At 40.3% G+C, this 13,683-nt stretch overlaps 1 protein-coding gene across 1 annotated transcript in view; it reads right to left on the bottom strand.

The window, feature by feature from the left end:
• The window catches only part of MRPS27 (mitochondrial ribosomal protein S27), a 280,865-nt gene that overhangs the window by 196,311 nt on the left and 70,871 nt on the right, over positions 1-13,683 (bottom strand). The window contains exons 3-4 of the mRNA XM_053701439.1: positions 13,248-13,318; positions 4,005-4,063 (exon numbers count right to left, since the gene is read on the bottom strand). Coding sequence (XP_053557414.1) covers positions 4,005-4,063; positions 13,248-13,318 — 130 coding nt within the window. The remainder of the gene's footprint in view (positions 1-4,004; positions 4,064-13,247; positions 13,319-13,683) is intronic.

Below are 13,683 nucleotides of genomic sequence, written 5' to 3'. Positions count from 1 at the left end.
ACAAGCAAGGGAGAGGAATGAATAGAAGGCGAGTAAATTGTGAAGAATTGTGTGAGTGCATGATGTGTATACATAAAAAACGGATGTAAAAAAAATAAGTCGCATCTGTATAGTTTGTATGAGGCATGGCATGACAGCACAGTATGTGTGTGTGTGTGTGTATGTGTGTATATATATATATATATATATATATATATATATATATATATATATATATATATATATACACATACACACATACATATATATATATATATATATATATATATATACACACATACACACACACACACACATATATATATACAGGGAGTGCAGAATTATTAGGCAAGTTGTATTTTTGAGGATTAATTTTATTATTGAACAACAACCATGTTCTCAATGAACCCAAAAAACTCATTAATATCAAAGCTGAATAGTTTTGGAAGAAGTTTTTAGTTTGTTTTTAGTTATAGCTATTTTAGGGGGATATCTGTGTGTGCAGGTGACTATTACTGTGCATAATTATTAGGCAACTTAACTAAAAACAAATATATACCCATTTCAATTATTTATTTTTACCAGTGAAACCAATATAACATCTCAACATTCAGAAATATACATTTCTGACATTCAAAAAAAACAAAAAACAAATCAGTGACGAATATAGCCACCTTTCTTTGCAAGGACACTCAAAAGCCTGCCATCCATGGATTCTGTCAGTGTTTTGATCTATTCACCATCAACATTGCGTGCAGCAGCAACCACAGCCTCCCAGACACTGTTCAGAGAGGTGTACTGTTTTCCCTCCTTGTAAATCTCACATTTGATGATGGACCACAGGTTCTCAATGGGGTTCAGATCAGGTGAACAAGGAGGCCATGTCATTAGATTTTCTTCTTTTATACCCTTTCTTGCCAGCCACACTGTGGAGTACTTGGATGAGTGTGATGGAGCATTGTCCTGCATGAAAATCATGTTTTTCTTGAAGGATGCAGACTTCTTCCTGTACCACTGCTTGAAGAAGGTGTCTTCCAGAAACTGGCAGTAGGACTGGGAGTTGAGCTTGACTCCATCCTCAACCCAAAAAGACCCCACAAGCTCATCTTTGATGATACCAGCCCAAACCAGTACTCCACCTCCACCTTGCTGGCGTCTGAGTCGGACTGGAGCTCTCTGCCCTTTACCAATCCAGCCACGGGCCCATCCATCTGGCCCATCAAGACTCACTCTCATTTCATCAGTCCATAAAACCTTAGTAAAATCAGTCTTGAGATATTTCTTGGCCCAGTCTTGACGTTTCAGCTTGTGTGTCTTGTTCAGTGGTGGTCGTCTTTCAGCCTCTTACCTTGGCCATGTCTCTGAGTATTGCACACCTTGTGCTTTTGGGCACTCCAGTGATGTTGCAGCTCTGAAATATGGCCAAACTGGTGGCAAGTGGCATCTTGGCAGCTGCACGCTTGACTTTTCTCAGTTCATGGGCAGTTATTTTGCGCCTTGGTTTTCCACACGCTTCTTGCGACCCTGTTGACTATTTTGAATGAAACGCTTGATTGTTCGATGATCACGCTTCAGAAGCTTTGCAATTTTAAGAGTGCTGCATCCCTCTGCAAGATATCTCACTATTTTTGACTTTTCTGAGCCTGTCAAGTCCTTCTTTTGACCCATTTTGCCAAAGGAAAGGAAGTTGCCTAATAATTATGCACACCTGATATAGGGTGTTGATGTCATTAGACCACACCCCTTCTCATTACAGAGATGCGCATCACCTAATATGCTTAATTGGTAGTAGGCTTTCGAGCCTATACAGCTTGGAGTAAGACAACATGCATAAAGAGGATGATGTGGTCAAAATACTCATTTGCCTAATAATTCTGCACTCCCTGTATACATATACAAAATAAGGATTGTACTCACAGGTCTTTTGTGAAAATAAGCACAAAGCTTTCACGAAAGACCTGTGAGTGCAATTCTTACTTTGTATCTATTAGCATCATTGCACCCAGGCAGTTGTCACAAGGTGGGCTGAGCTGAAGTTTGGTTTTATATATATATATATATATATATATATATATATATATATATATATATATATATATATATATATATATATATATATATATATACATATACATATACATACACACATACATACATATATATATATATATATATATATACACATACATATAAATACATACATATACACACACACACACACAAATACAAAATTTGTTTTTTTAGCACACCTTACAAAAAGTTTAAATCCAAATATGGCCATATTGTGTGTTTAAAAAGAACAGTTGTCTCTTGATGTATTTGCAGGCAATTTTTTGCAGCAGTTCAAAAAATATGTTGTGCTTTTGAAAATGGATGTGCGCTGATACCTTATTGTTTGTGTAATTACTGGGTCATATTGGCAGCACTCCCAGATGTGGATTTAAACTTTTTGTAAGGTGTGCTAAAAAAACAAATTTTGTATTTGTATTTAACATAACCAGGGAGACTGACCATCTCCCATTGGTTTAAGCACCCACCCAAGTTCAGGTGTGCTCATGACAGTGTAATAGAGTTGTGAATAAAAAGCCAGGGCGTCTCATTCTATTATGAAGAGTAAAAGCAGGAATGATTCAGCCCTCTGTGGCAAAAGACAGTGTTAGGACCAGTCGAATTGGGGCACCTTGTAAGTGGTTACTGGCTAAGCAAAATATGGCCATATTGTGTGACTAAGTTCCCAATATTATTTAAAAAGAATAGTTGCCTCTTGATGTATTTGCAGGCAATTTTTTGCAGCAGTTCAAAAAATATGTTGTGCTTTTGAAAATGGATGTGCGCTGATACCTTATTGTTTGAGTGTATATATATATATATATATATATATATATACATATACATATACATATATATATATACACACACAACACACACTGTATTAGACTACAATGTGTGATTTTTTAAAATATTGGGATGGTGGTGTGCCAGGATTTTTTAATGTAAAAAAAATGTGCCACGGCAACAAAAAAAAGGTTGAAAATCACTGCTTTAGAGCATTGGGATCTAGAGAGATGTTGTATTACTAGTTTTCTACAGAATACTATGGTAAATAAGGTAATGTATAACATAAGGTTATATTCATCATAAATTAAGTTTTTATTTGTGAATTAATGTATTTTTTAATCTTCCATGAAGTTTTATGAATTTGTCAAAATCACTCCACACTGCTGTGATAAAATATAAGTACCAGACGGAGAGAGAGAAAAATAGTATTATGGCACTACACATTTCGGTCTATACAGACATTTTGCATGTTAAAGGGACACTCAAGTCAAAATAAACTTTTATCTAGTTTTATTCACACTTTCTGGGGAACAAGATCCTACTGAGCATGTGCATAAGCTCACAGGGTATACCTATACTAGTCTGTGATTGGCTGATGTCTGTCACATGATACAAGGGGCCAGAAAATGGGAGAAAAAAATAATTTATCAGAATAAAATCTACAACTTATTTGAAATTTAGAGTAGGTGTTAAATTGTTGTCTTTTTATTATGCACTTGTTAATTATGCAATTCTACTGCATTGAGTGGTCCTTTAAAGGTAAAGTAAAATTCAGAACCAAACAGAACAGGATAAAAAAAAAAGTATATGAAACCCAAAAATTTCCTTTATACAACTTTCCAATATACTTCTGTTATCAATGTTGATTCATTGTCTTGGTATCCTTTATTGAAGGAGCAGACATTTACTACTGTGAGCCAGCTGAAAAAGGAAAGCCAACAACATGAGGAAAATATGTGCAGCCACCCATCAGCAGCAAGCTTCCAGCTCATGAGCATACCTTAGTATGCTTTTTAACAAAGGATGCCGAGAGAATTGAGCAAATTAATATAATAAAATAAATCAGAAAGTTGCTTAAAATTGTAAGATTTATTTAAATCATTAATGAAAACAAATGTAAGTTTCATGTTCCTGTAATGAGTTTACATAGATACGGATTCAGCAGGAAACTTCAAAACAATTCTTACTTGTATAGATAGTATTCAGCTTGATCAATTTCTTCCCGACATGAAACGCTGTCAACAAACTGCAAATGAAAAATTGAAAACAGAAAAAAAAAAAAGGTTAAGAAAAATTATATAAAATTATGCTTACCAGATAATTCCCTTTCCTTCTGTATGAGGAGAGTCCACAGCTTCATTCCTTACTTGTGGGAAATACAGAACATGGCCACCAGGAGGAGGCAAAGACACCCCAGGCATAGGCTTAAATACCTCCCCCATTTACCTCATATCCCAGTCATTCTGCAAAGGGAACAAGGAACAGTAGGATAAATTTCAGGGTATAAATGGTGCCAGAAGAACAACAAAACAAAATTTTGTTCCGCCCTTCGGAGACTACGGGCGGGGGCCGTGGACTCTCCTCATACAGAAGGAAAGGAAATTATCTGGTAAGCATAATTTATGTTTTCCTTCTTAATATGAGAGTCCAATGCTTCATTCCTTACTTGTGGAAAACATATTCCCAAGCTCCAGGAAACTGAATGAACGGGAGGGTAAAAAGAAGGCGGACCCTATTTTGAGGACACCACAGCCTGCAAAACCTCTCTCCCAAAAGCTGCTTCAGCCGAAACAAACACGTCAAATTTGTAAAATTTAAAAAAAAGGTATGTAAGGAGGACCAGGTAGCCGCCCTACAAATTTGATCCATAGAGGCCTCATTCTTGAAGGCCCAGGAGGAAGCCACTGCTCTAGTTGAATGAGCCTTAATCCTCTGAGGAGGCTTATGTCCCGCTGTCTCATAAGCTAAGCGAATAAAGCTCCTTAACCAAAAAGATAAGGAATTGGAGGCCTTCTACCCCCTACGCTTCCCAGAATAAACAACAAACAAAGAATAAGTCTGTCTAAACTTCTTCGTAGCTTGAAAATAGAACTTCAAGGCCCGAACCACATCCAAATTATGAAGTAACCATTCCTTCGAAGGAGGAGGATTAGGACACAAGGAAGACACCACAATCTCCTGATTGATGTTGCGATCCGAACCAACCTTAGGAAGAAAACCTAACCCAGTACAAAGAACAGCCTTATCAGCATAAAATACTAGGTAAGGAGGCTCACATTGCAAGGCCGCCCATTTCAGAGCACTGCGTGCCGAAGCAATAGCCAGAAGAAAAAGAACCTTCCAAGACAGTAATTTAATGTCAACTACATGCATAGGCTCAAACGGAGCCTTCTGCAAAACCTTAAGAACAAGATTTAAACTCCAAGGACGAGTGACTGGCTTATGAGCTTGAATGAGTGTATCAATAACTCTCTCAAAGAAACCTCTCTTGGCTAGGACTAAGAGTGCAATCTCCACGCAGTCAGCCTCAGAGAATCTATATTTTGATGAACAAAAGGACCTTGTTCCAGAAGATTCCTGCGACACGCTAACTTCCATGGAGGTGATGACGACATCCCCACTAGATCTGCAAACCACATCCTTCGAGGCCACGATGGAGCAATCGGTATCACTATTCCTGCTTTATGCGGGCCACTACTCAAGGAAGGAGAGGTAATGGCGGAAAAAGGTATATTAGACTGAACCTCCAAGGTTCAACCTGAGGATCAGTGGATCTCGACCCATACCTGGGTAGCTTTGTATTGAGAAGGGGACGCCATGATATCCATCTCCGAAGTCCCCCACCTGTTGCATATCTCTGCAAACACTACGGGATGTAGAGACCATTCCCCCGGATGAAAGGATTGTCTGCTGAGAAAATCCGCATCCCAGTTGTCCACACCCGAAATGTGGATCGCTGAAAGCGAACAGTTGTGGTCCTCCGCCCACTTCAGAATCCGAGATACTTCCCTCATTGCTAGGGAGCTCCTCGTTCCTCCTTGATGGTTGATGTAAGCCACCAAGGTGATAGTCTGATTGGAATCTGATAAACTGGGACGAACTTGACGGGCCCAGCCTTCAAAGCATTGAAGATTGCTCGAAGTTCCAGAATGTTGATCGGAGGCCTTTCTTGGCTCCCCAAACTGCTCCCCCATCCTGAGATTCGCATCTGTAGTCACAATCTCCCAGGATAGTCTTCGAAAGGATGTCCCTTGGGACAGGTGATCTGGACAGAGCCACCAAGACAGTGATTCTCTCGACAGGTTGTCCATAGATCTGTTGAGAAAGATCCGAATGATTGCTGTTCCACTGACTCAGCATGCACAGCTGTAACGGTCTGGGATGGAACCTGGCAAAGGGAATTATGTCCATGCTGGACACCATGAGACCAATTACCTCTATACACTGAGCCACAGAGGTCCTTGAGGAGGTCCGGAGGGCAAGACATGCCGAAGCCAGCTTGCAGCGTCTTTGTTCTGAAAGAAATATCCTTATGACTAGTGAGTCTATTATAGTGCCCATGAATTCTACCCTGGTGCTTGGAATAAGAGAACTTTTTTCTAAGTTTCTTTCATCCATGGGATCGAAGAAGAAAGAGAAGAGATTCTGAATGTTCTTCCGCTAGACGGAAAGATGGTGCTTGTACCAGAATATTGTCCAGGTAAGGTGCTACTGCAATGCCCTGGGTTCTGGCCACGGCTTAGAGCCCCCAGAACCTTTGTGAAAATTCTTGGGGCAGTAGCTAGGCCAAACGGAAGAACAATAAACTGGAAGTGCTGGTCCAAGAAGGCAAACCTAAGGAACTGAACGTGTTCCTTCTGGATAGGTACGTGAAGGTAAGCATCCTTCAGATCTATAGTGGTCATTAACTGTCCTTCCTGAACTAGGGCAATGAAGGACCTTATCTCCATCTTGAACGAGGGATCAGATAGGAATTTGTTTAAGCACTTTAGGTCCAGAATCGGGGGAAAAGTTCCCTCCATCTTGGAACCACAAAAAGGTTTGAGTTGTATCCCAGACCTCTTTCTGCCAGAGGAACCGGTACAATCACTCCCACGGAGGAGAGATCCCTCACGCACCCTAGAAAGGCCTCTCTCTTTTCTGGCCTTGAAGACAAGTTTGACAAGAGGAATCTGCCCCTGGGTGGATGAGACTTGAAACCTATACTGTATCCCTGAGCAATGACCTCCAGGACCCACGAGTCTTGCACGTTCCCAAACCAAGCTTAGGAAATAGTGACAGTCTGCCCCCTACAAGATCCAGAGCCATATCGGGGGCCATCCCTTCATGCCGACTTTGATTCAGCAGGCTTCTTGTTCTGCTTGGATTTATTCCAGGACTGAGCCGGCTTCCAAGTCCCCTGAGATTGTTCAGGCTTTGCGGAGGGCTGCTGCCGTTGGGATTTATCCGAGCGAAAGGGACGAAAATTATGACCTTGTCCCTCAGGTTTTACTGCAGGATAAGAAGAACAAAGTCACCCTTACCTCCAGTAACCATGGAGATAATTGAGTCCAGGCCTGGACCAAAAAGAATCTCTCTCTTAAATGGGAGGGAAAGAAGCCTTGACTTTGAAGTCATGTCCGCAGACTAAAACTTCAGCCATAGTGCACTATGGGCTAGAACCGAAAGACCTAAAGCCTTGGCATTCAGGTGAATAATCTGCATATTTGCATCACAAATAAAAGAATTAGCCATCCTTAAGACCTTAATTCTTTCTTGGATCATGTTGAGGGGGCCCTCCACCTCGATCAACTCAGATAAGGAGTAGCACCAATAGGTAGCTGCTCCAGCAACCGCAGCAACAGCTGTTGCCGGATGAAACAAATATCCCGTATGTTGAAACATCTTTCTTAACAGCGTTTCTATCTTCTTATCCATGGGCTCTTTAAACGACAAATTATTCTCTAGCGGGATAGTAGTGCATTAAGCCAGCGTGGAGATAGCACCATCCACCTTGGGGATGGAACCCCACAACTCCAATTAAGACTCCGGAACCGGGAATAATTTTTTAAAGGAAGAAGGGGAAAATGACGAACCCAGTCTTTCCCATTCATTCTTAATCATGTTCGCCATCTTTACGGAACCGGGAAAGTCTGTGGTACAACCCTGTCCAAGTAGACCTTCTCTAACTTAGGAATACAAGGTTCCTCAGGCAATTTAGGCTCCGGAACCTCTAAAGTAGCCAAAACTTCCTTTAGTAGAAAACATAAATGCTCAATCCTAAATCTAAAGTCTGGTTCCTCCGCAGCTGGAGGCTTAGAGGCAGCAGATTCTGTCCCAGAAAGAGCATCCACTTTAGTATCAGAGGCGTCCTCATCAACGGATAATCTAGCATCAGATAAATCCAATAAGCTAGCAGATGACCCCTGGGAAGAATAGCAATATTTGATCTTTCTCTTTCGCTTAGCAGGGCGAGGTAAAGCACTGAAGGCCCCAGACACTGCCGTTTGTAATTGTTCAGTGAAGTCTGGCAGTAAAAGGGCCCCTCCAGATGGAAGATTAGGAGTGCTACGGGAAGCTGCATGTGAAACAGGAGATGACTCTAGGGTGCGCACCTCACGGGACGGAGACTCCTCAGAGGTGGACGGCTCAGTGGTACAAAACATATTGACTTTCCTTGACAGGATTACCTTATCAAGGCATGTAGAACATAAATAAGCAGGCGGGTATACCGTGGCCTCCTCATAATATAGAAAGCATTAGACATAGGTAAAGAGGGAGTACCCTTTAACGTATCAGAGTCCTCCATAGCTTGCGCTTATAAAACAGACTATAGAAACAATATAAATGGAACCTTTATACCCCCAATGGCTGGGGCACTCACCACCTCCTATGACCAAACAGAGAAACCGCTTTGTCTCCGTAAACTGCACAGTCAGTAACAAGGAAATCAGTGTGACCACACCCGGCCATGTGGAGCGCCATGCAGGACCGCCCCTGCTATAGGAAAAAGTGTGCCAAGCCTAACAGGCTGTGCAGCTTACCCAAAAAACAAAAGTAAACCTGTACGTTCTACAACTGCCTGAGCCTCATCTAACATAATAAAACAATATATGTAATTAATCCCCCCTGTTCAATGATCCCCTTCCAAAGATATTAACCTTTGATTCCATACAGATAAAAGGAGCCACACTGTGACCCTGTCTTCTTGCGTTATCATATGTGTATAAAAAAATTAAACTGTCTTACCGGAATCTATGCCGTGGAACAGAAACACAGCCTCTCAAGTTTGACTGTCTTGTAGCATCGCTCCCGACATGGACTTGAATGATGGAAGAAGGCATTGAAACTCCACAACACTGATTGCTTAGGAGCTGTTAATACAAGTCTGGATGGATTCGCAGAAAGACTCTCCCTGCATCTCCAGACTAACATTCGTCAATGCTCTCACTGAGAGGCTGAGAAGATTACTTAAAACTCCAGTCCCATTTCAAAGGGTAGATACTCTCCATAAGGAACTACTCTGTATCTTCTGACACTTCTCTACCAACCTCCTGTGACGAAAAAGCAAAGAATCTCTGGGATATGAGGGAAGTGGGGGAGGTATTTAAGCCTTTGGCTGGGGTGTCTTTGCCGCCTCCTGGTGGCCAGGTTCTGTATTTCCCCACAAGTAAGGAATGAAGCTGTGGACTCTCATATTAACAAGGAAATATTATATTATGTATATGCATTTTAATAATTCCACTATTCAAGACTCTAGTTTTTCTGATGAATAACTTGATTAAACTAAACATAAGTTGAGGGAGGTAACACTATTTATATTGCTGTTTTCTATTTTACTCTCCTTTTGTTACAGTTTAAATATTTTCTTGAAAAACAAAAAAAAATGTACAGTCTGTAAAAGCTAATCTTTCAGGAATCTGGTATCGTTCTGTAATTCACTCTGTTTTTGAAGCTATGATCAAGGCACAGGATACCAGAAAGCAGAAGTCTTTCTACTTGATATCTGAAACACTCTTTATATTAATTGTATACTTTTTGGCAACAGTGTAATACACTCCTGTTGCCAAACCTCTAAATTTACAGTCAGTGAGTATTATGTTTTTGTGCTTATATTGCACACCTGATCATCGCACAGGAAATGCTTATATTCCTGCAGCTTCAGGGAAGGCAAACATATCAGCAGATACTCAAGGGAGACTCCAAGAAATGAGATGATTGCAAAAGGTACATTTACTACCAGGCTGCATAACATGAAAACAAGTCTACATCATCTTTTGGTGCACTGATGATTAAAAGTCTATAGAAAAATACCAGCCATTACCATGTATCACCTTTTAGATTAAAGGCTACAGTCTACAAAGACCATTGTCTACATTTTCATAAAAAGTTGTGCAAGTTGTGTAGTTACACATTTGATAATATCTTGAAAACACTTCCATTGTATACTATTATGGAAATGTATTATATAAAAAAAGGCTATTTTGTCAAAACAATATGCGCATATATCAGACTGCAAGCCACTCAAAGACAACAGTTATGTAATTTAGCACCCTTTAAACCGAGTACATTAGGCAAATGCAAACATTTTAAAGTCAAGAATTTACAATAAAATAACCACTTACCATTGTGACACAAACTATTTGGGGCTGTATTTAAAAAAAATAGAAAAACTCCTAGCTCAACATAGCAGAAGCATTAAATGTTTCTGATTGGAACTGTAGTTGTCTGCTGAACAACAAATGACATATTACACCGTGTCAGGATTTATTTAACAAAAATAAAGCCAAAATAGTGAGAAGCCATGTGTGAAAAACTAAGAACACCTTATAATTCCATAGCTTGTAGAACCAACAGCAATAACTTGAAGTAATCGATTTCTGAATGACTTGATCACATCATTGTGGAGGAATTTTGGCCCACTGTTCTTTACAATGTTGCTTCAGTTCATAGAGGTTTGTGGGCATTCGTTTATGCACAGCTCTCTTAACATGTCAGACAAAAACTTCCCCAAAAGACCAGAGCATTTTAAGCATTTTTGCCATCACTACATTTAAAAACAGAAAATCGAGCCATTTTTTTTTTTTTACATTTATTAATTATTGATCTAGGCCCATTTTGGTATGCGATTAAAAAAATAAAAATAATATCTTTCACTTTTTCACAATTTTAGGTTTCTCACTGAAATTTACAAACAGCTTGTGCAATCATAGCACAAATGGTTGTAAATTTTTCTCTGGGATCCCCTTTGTTCAGCTATAGCAGACATATATGGCTTTAGCATTGTTTTTTGGTAAATAGAAAACCTCTAAATGCCGCTGCGCACCACACTTGTATTATGTCCAGCAGTGAAGGGGTTAATTAGGTATCTTGTAGGGTTGATTTTAAAATTGAAATAAGATACACAGAGGGCAATAAATGCCAAACTGGTATCTGTAAGAGGCGCCAAATAGATAAGTGTGATGTATTCACAAGAGTGGAATGAAAAGATATATATAATTCACAAAATGACAAATTGGTATCCCTTGAAAAAAATATACAGTTGCTCAAGTAGACCAAAATATACAGAAAACTCTAATGTTCACAAAATCATAGGCACATATATATAGTAAACTAAAGTGTTCATATAATCAAGCACACATATATAATCGAAAGTCCATAAACATAATGCAGTATAAGGTCCTGATAATATAACCTTATCCAATATCAAGATAGAGTCCACGACTCTAGGGTTAATTTTACCTCTAGGGTTAATTTTACCGTAGAGATCAGCCTCCCATCTGACACATCCCACCCCCTGATCCCTCCCTGACCCCTCTCAAACAGCTCTCTTCCCTCCCCCATCCCACAATTGTCACTCCCATCTTAAGTCTGATAGTACTAAAATAAAATGTTACATATACATACATATATATATATATATATATATATATATATATATATATATATATATATTTCACACACATATACACCCCCCCCCAAACAGGTCTCTAACCCTCCCCATCTACCTACTTAATACCCAGTTTGCTGCAAATTGGGAAGATTTTTGTAATAAAATACCCATTTTTTGTAGTGTAGCTGCCCCCCTCATTACCCTACCCCCCTCCCAGATCCCTTTCCCTCAATTGATCCCACATAGGATTCCACTCATTGTCCTTCCTCCCTCACTTCCCTGCTCTTATTTTTATTTTTTTCCCTGCTGCGTAGCGGTCCCACCCTCCTCCCGCCCCCTCCAGCGATGGGCCGCCCACCCACCTCCCTCCTTACACTTCCACCCACCAACGATCGGCACCGCCGCTGTCGGATGCAGAGAGGGTGGCCCTTTCTGCATCGGTAACTCTGCAAATATATTTCTGCAGTGCTCCACTCGTGGGGCATGCAGAAATAGCGCAATCTTGCTATTTTGAGTGAGATCGTGGCAGAGAGAAGCCCAGGACTGCAGTGACGTAGGAGGTGTTTGTGATGATATGCTGTGTTTGGTTTTCGCCAAAAGTGGCTCTGTGCATTATGGCCCAACATCTCAACTTTGGTCTCGTCTGTCTAAAGGACATTGTTGCAGAAGACTTGTGGTTTGTTCAGATGCAACTTTGCAAACCCAGGCCCTGCTGCCATATTCTTTTAATAGACAAGAGTCTTTCTCCTGGCAACCCTTCCATACAAACCATACTTGTTCAGTCTTTTTCCAATTGTACTGTCATGACCTTTAACATGCTAGCTGAGGCCTGTAGAGTCTGAACTGTAACTCAGTTTTGTTTTTTTGCAATTTCTCTGAGCATTGCACAATCTGATCTTGGGGTGAATTTGCAGGGAAGTCCACTCCTGGGAAGATTGGCAACTGTCTTGAATGTTTTTCACTTTTGAATAATATTTCTCACTGTAGAATAATGGACTTTTATTGTTTGGAAATGGCCTTATAACTCTTCCCAGATTGATGGGCAGCAACAATTGCTTCTCTAAAATCATTGCTGATATCTTTCCTCATTGGCACCTGAATGCTCCAGTCCAGCAAACTGCTAACACTTTAGCTTTTATAGGAGGTGGTCACACTTGCGGATGGTCGATTAATCAAGGACATTTGATTAGCAGCACCTGGCTGATACTTAGCCTCTTAATTCCTATGGAAGCAGTAAGGGTATACCTCGTTTTTCACACATGGCTTTATATTTGTTAAATACATGACACGGTGTAATATGTCATGTGTTGTTCATCTGAGGTTGTATTTACCTCATTTTAAAACCTGCTAAGGACCAGATGATTGTTGTTATGTCCTGATATATAATGTATGTATGTATGTATGTATGTATGTATGTATGTATGTATGTATGTATGTATGTATGCTGTTAGGATTATTTGTGTGCGCACTGACCCTTTAATGGCCTGACCCATACTGGCTATGAATCTTCTTGTTTGCCCTTAAAATAAATTCTAGGAATAGCTAGATGGCAGCTTACCCGTGATATTGTCAAAGAGCTCACTGGAAGCTTTTTCTCATAGGTCCTGTCCATAAGGGATGCCAGCTCCGCTGTGGGGACATAAAAAGAGGAAAGCGATTAATAACCAATGACTTCATCTAGTAAGACACCAAATCTTTATCTATGCTATAATCACGTTTGTAACGCGTCAAGTGTCGCCAGTTGTGCTTGCATCCGCAAAGGAATGTTTGCTGCGTGCAGCCAAAAGAATCCATGTGGATGCAGTGTAGCTGCATCCCGGTGGATTCCGAAAATGGCAGGGTGGTGAAAGAATCAACCAGAAGTGGATTCTTTCACCACCCTGCCATTTTCGGAATCCACCTGGATGCAGCGTAGGGAAGCCCGAAGCCTTAAAAAAAACAACAACAAAAAACACAATCACCAGCATGATATAACGGAAAAAAACGTAACCGCC

This window comes from Bombina bombina, chromosome 2 (genome assembly GCF_027579735.1).
Source record: "Bombina bombina isolate aBomBom1 chromosome 2, aBomBom1.pri, whole genome shotgun sequence".
Lineage (NCBI taxonomy): Eukaryota > Metazoa > Chordata > Amphibia > Anura > Bombinatoridae > Bombina > Bombina bombina.
The sequence above is the reverse complement of the archived record's forward strand: the minus strand, read 5'-3'. Positions and strand labels throughout refer to the sequence as shown.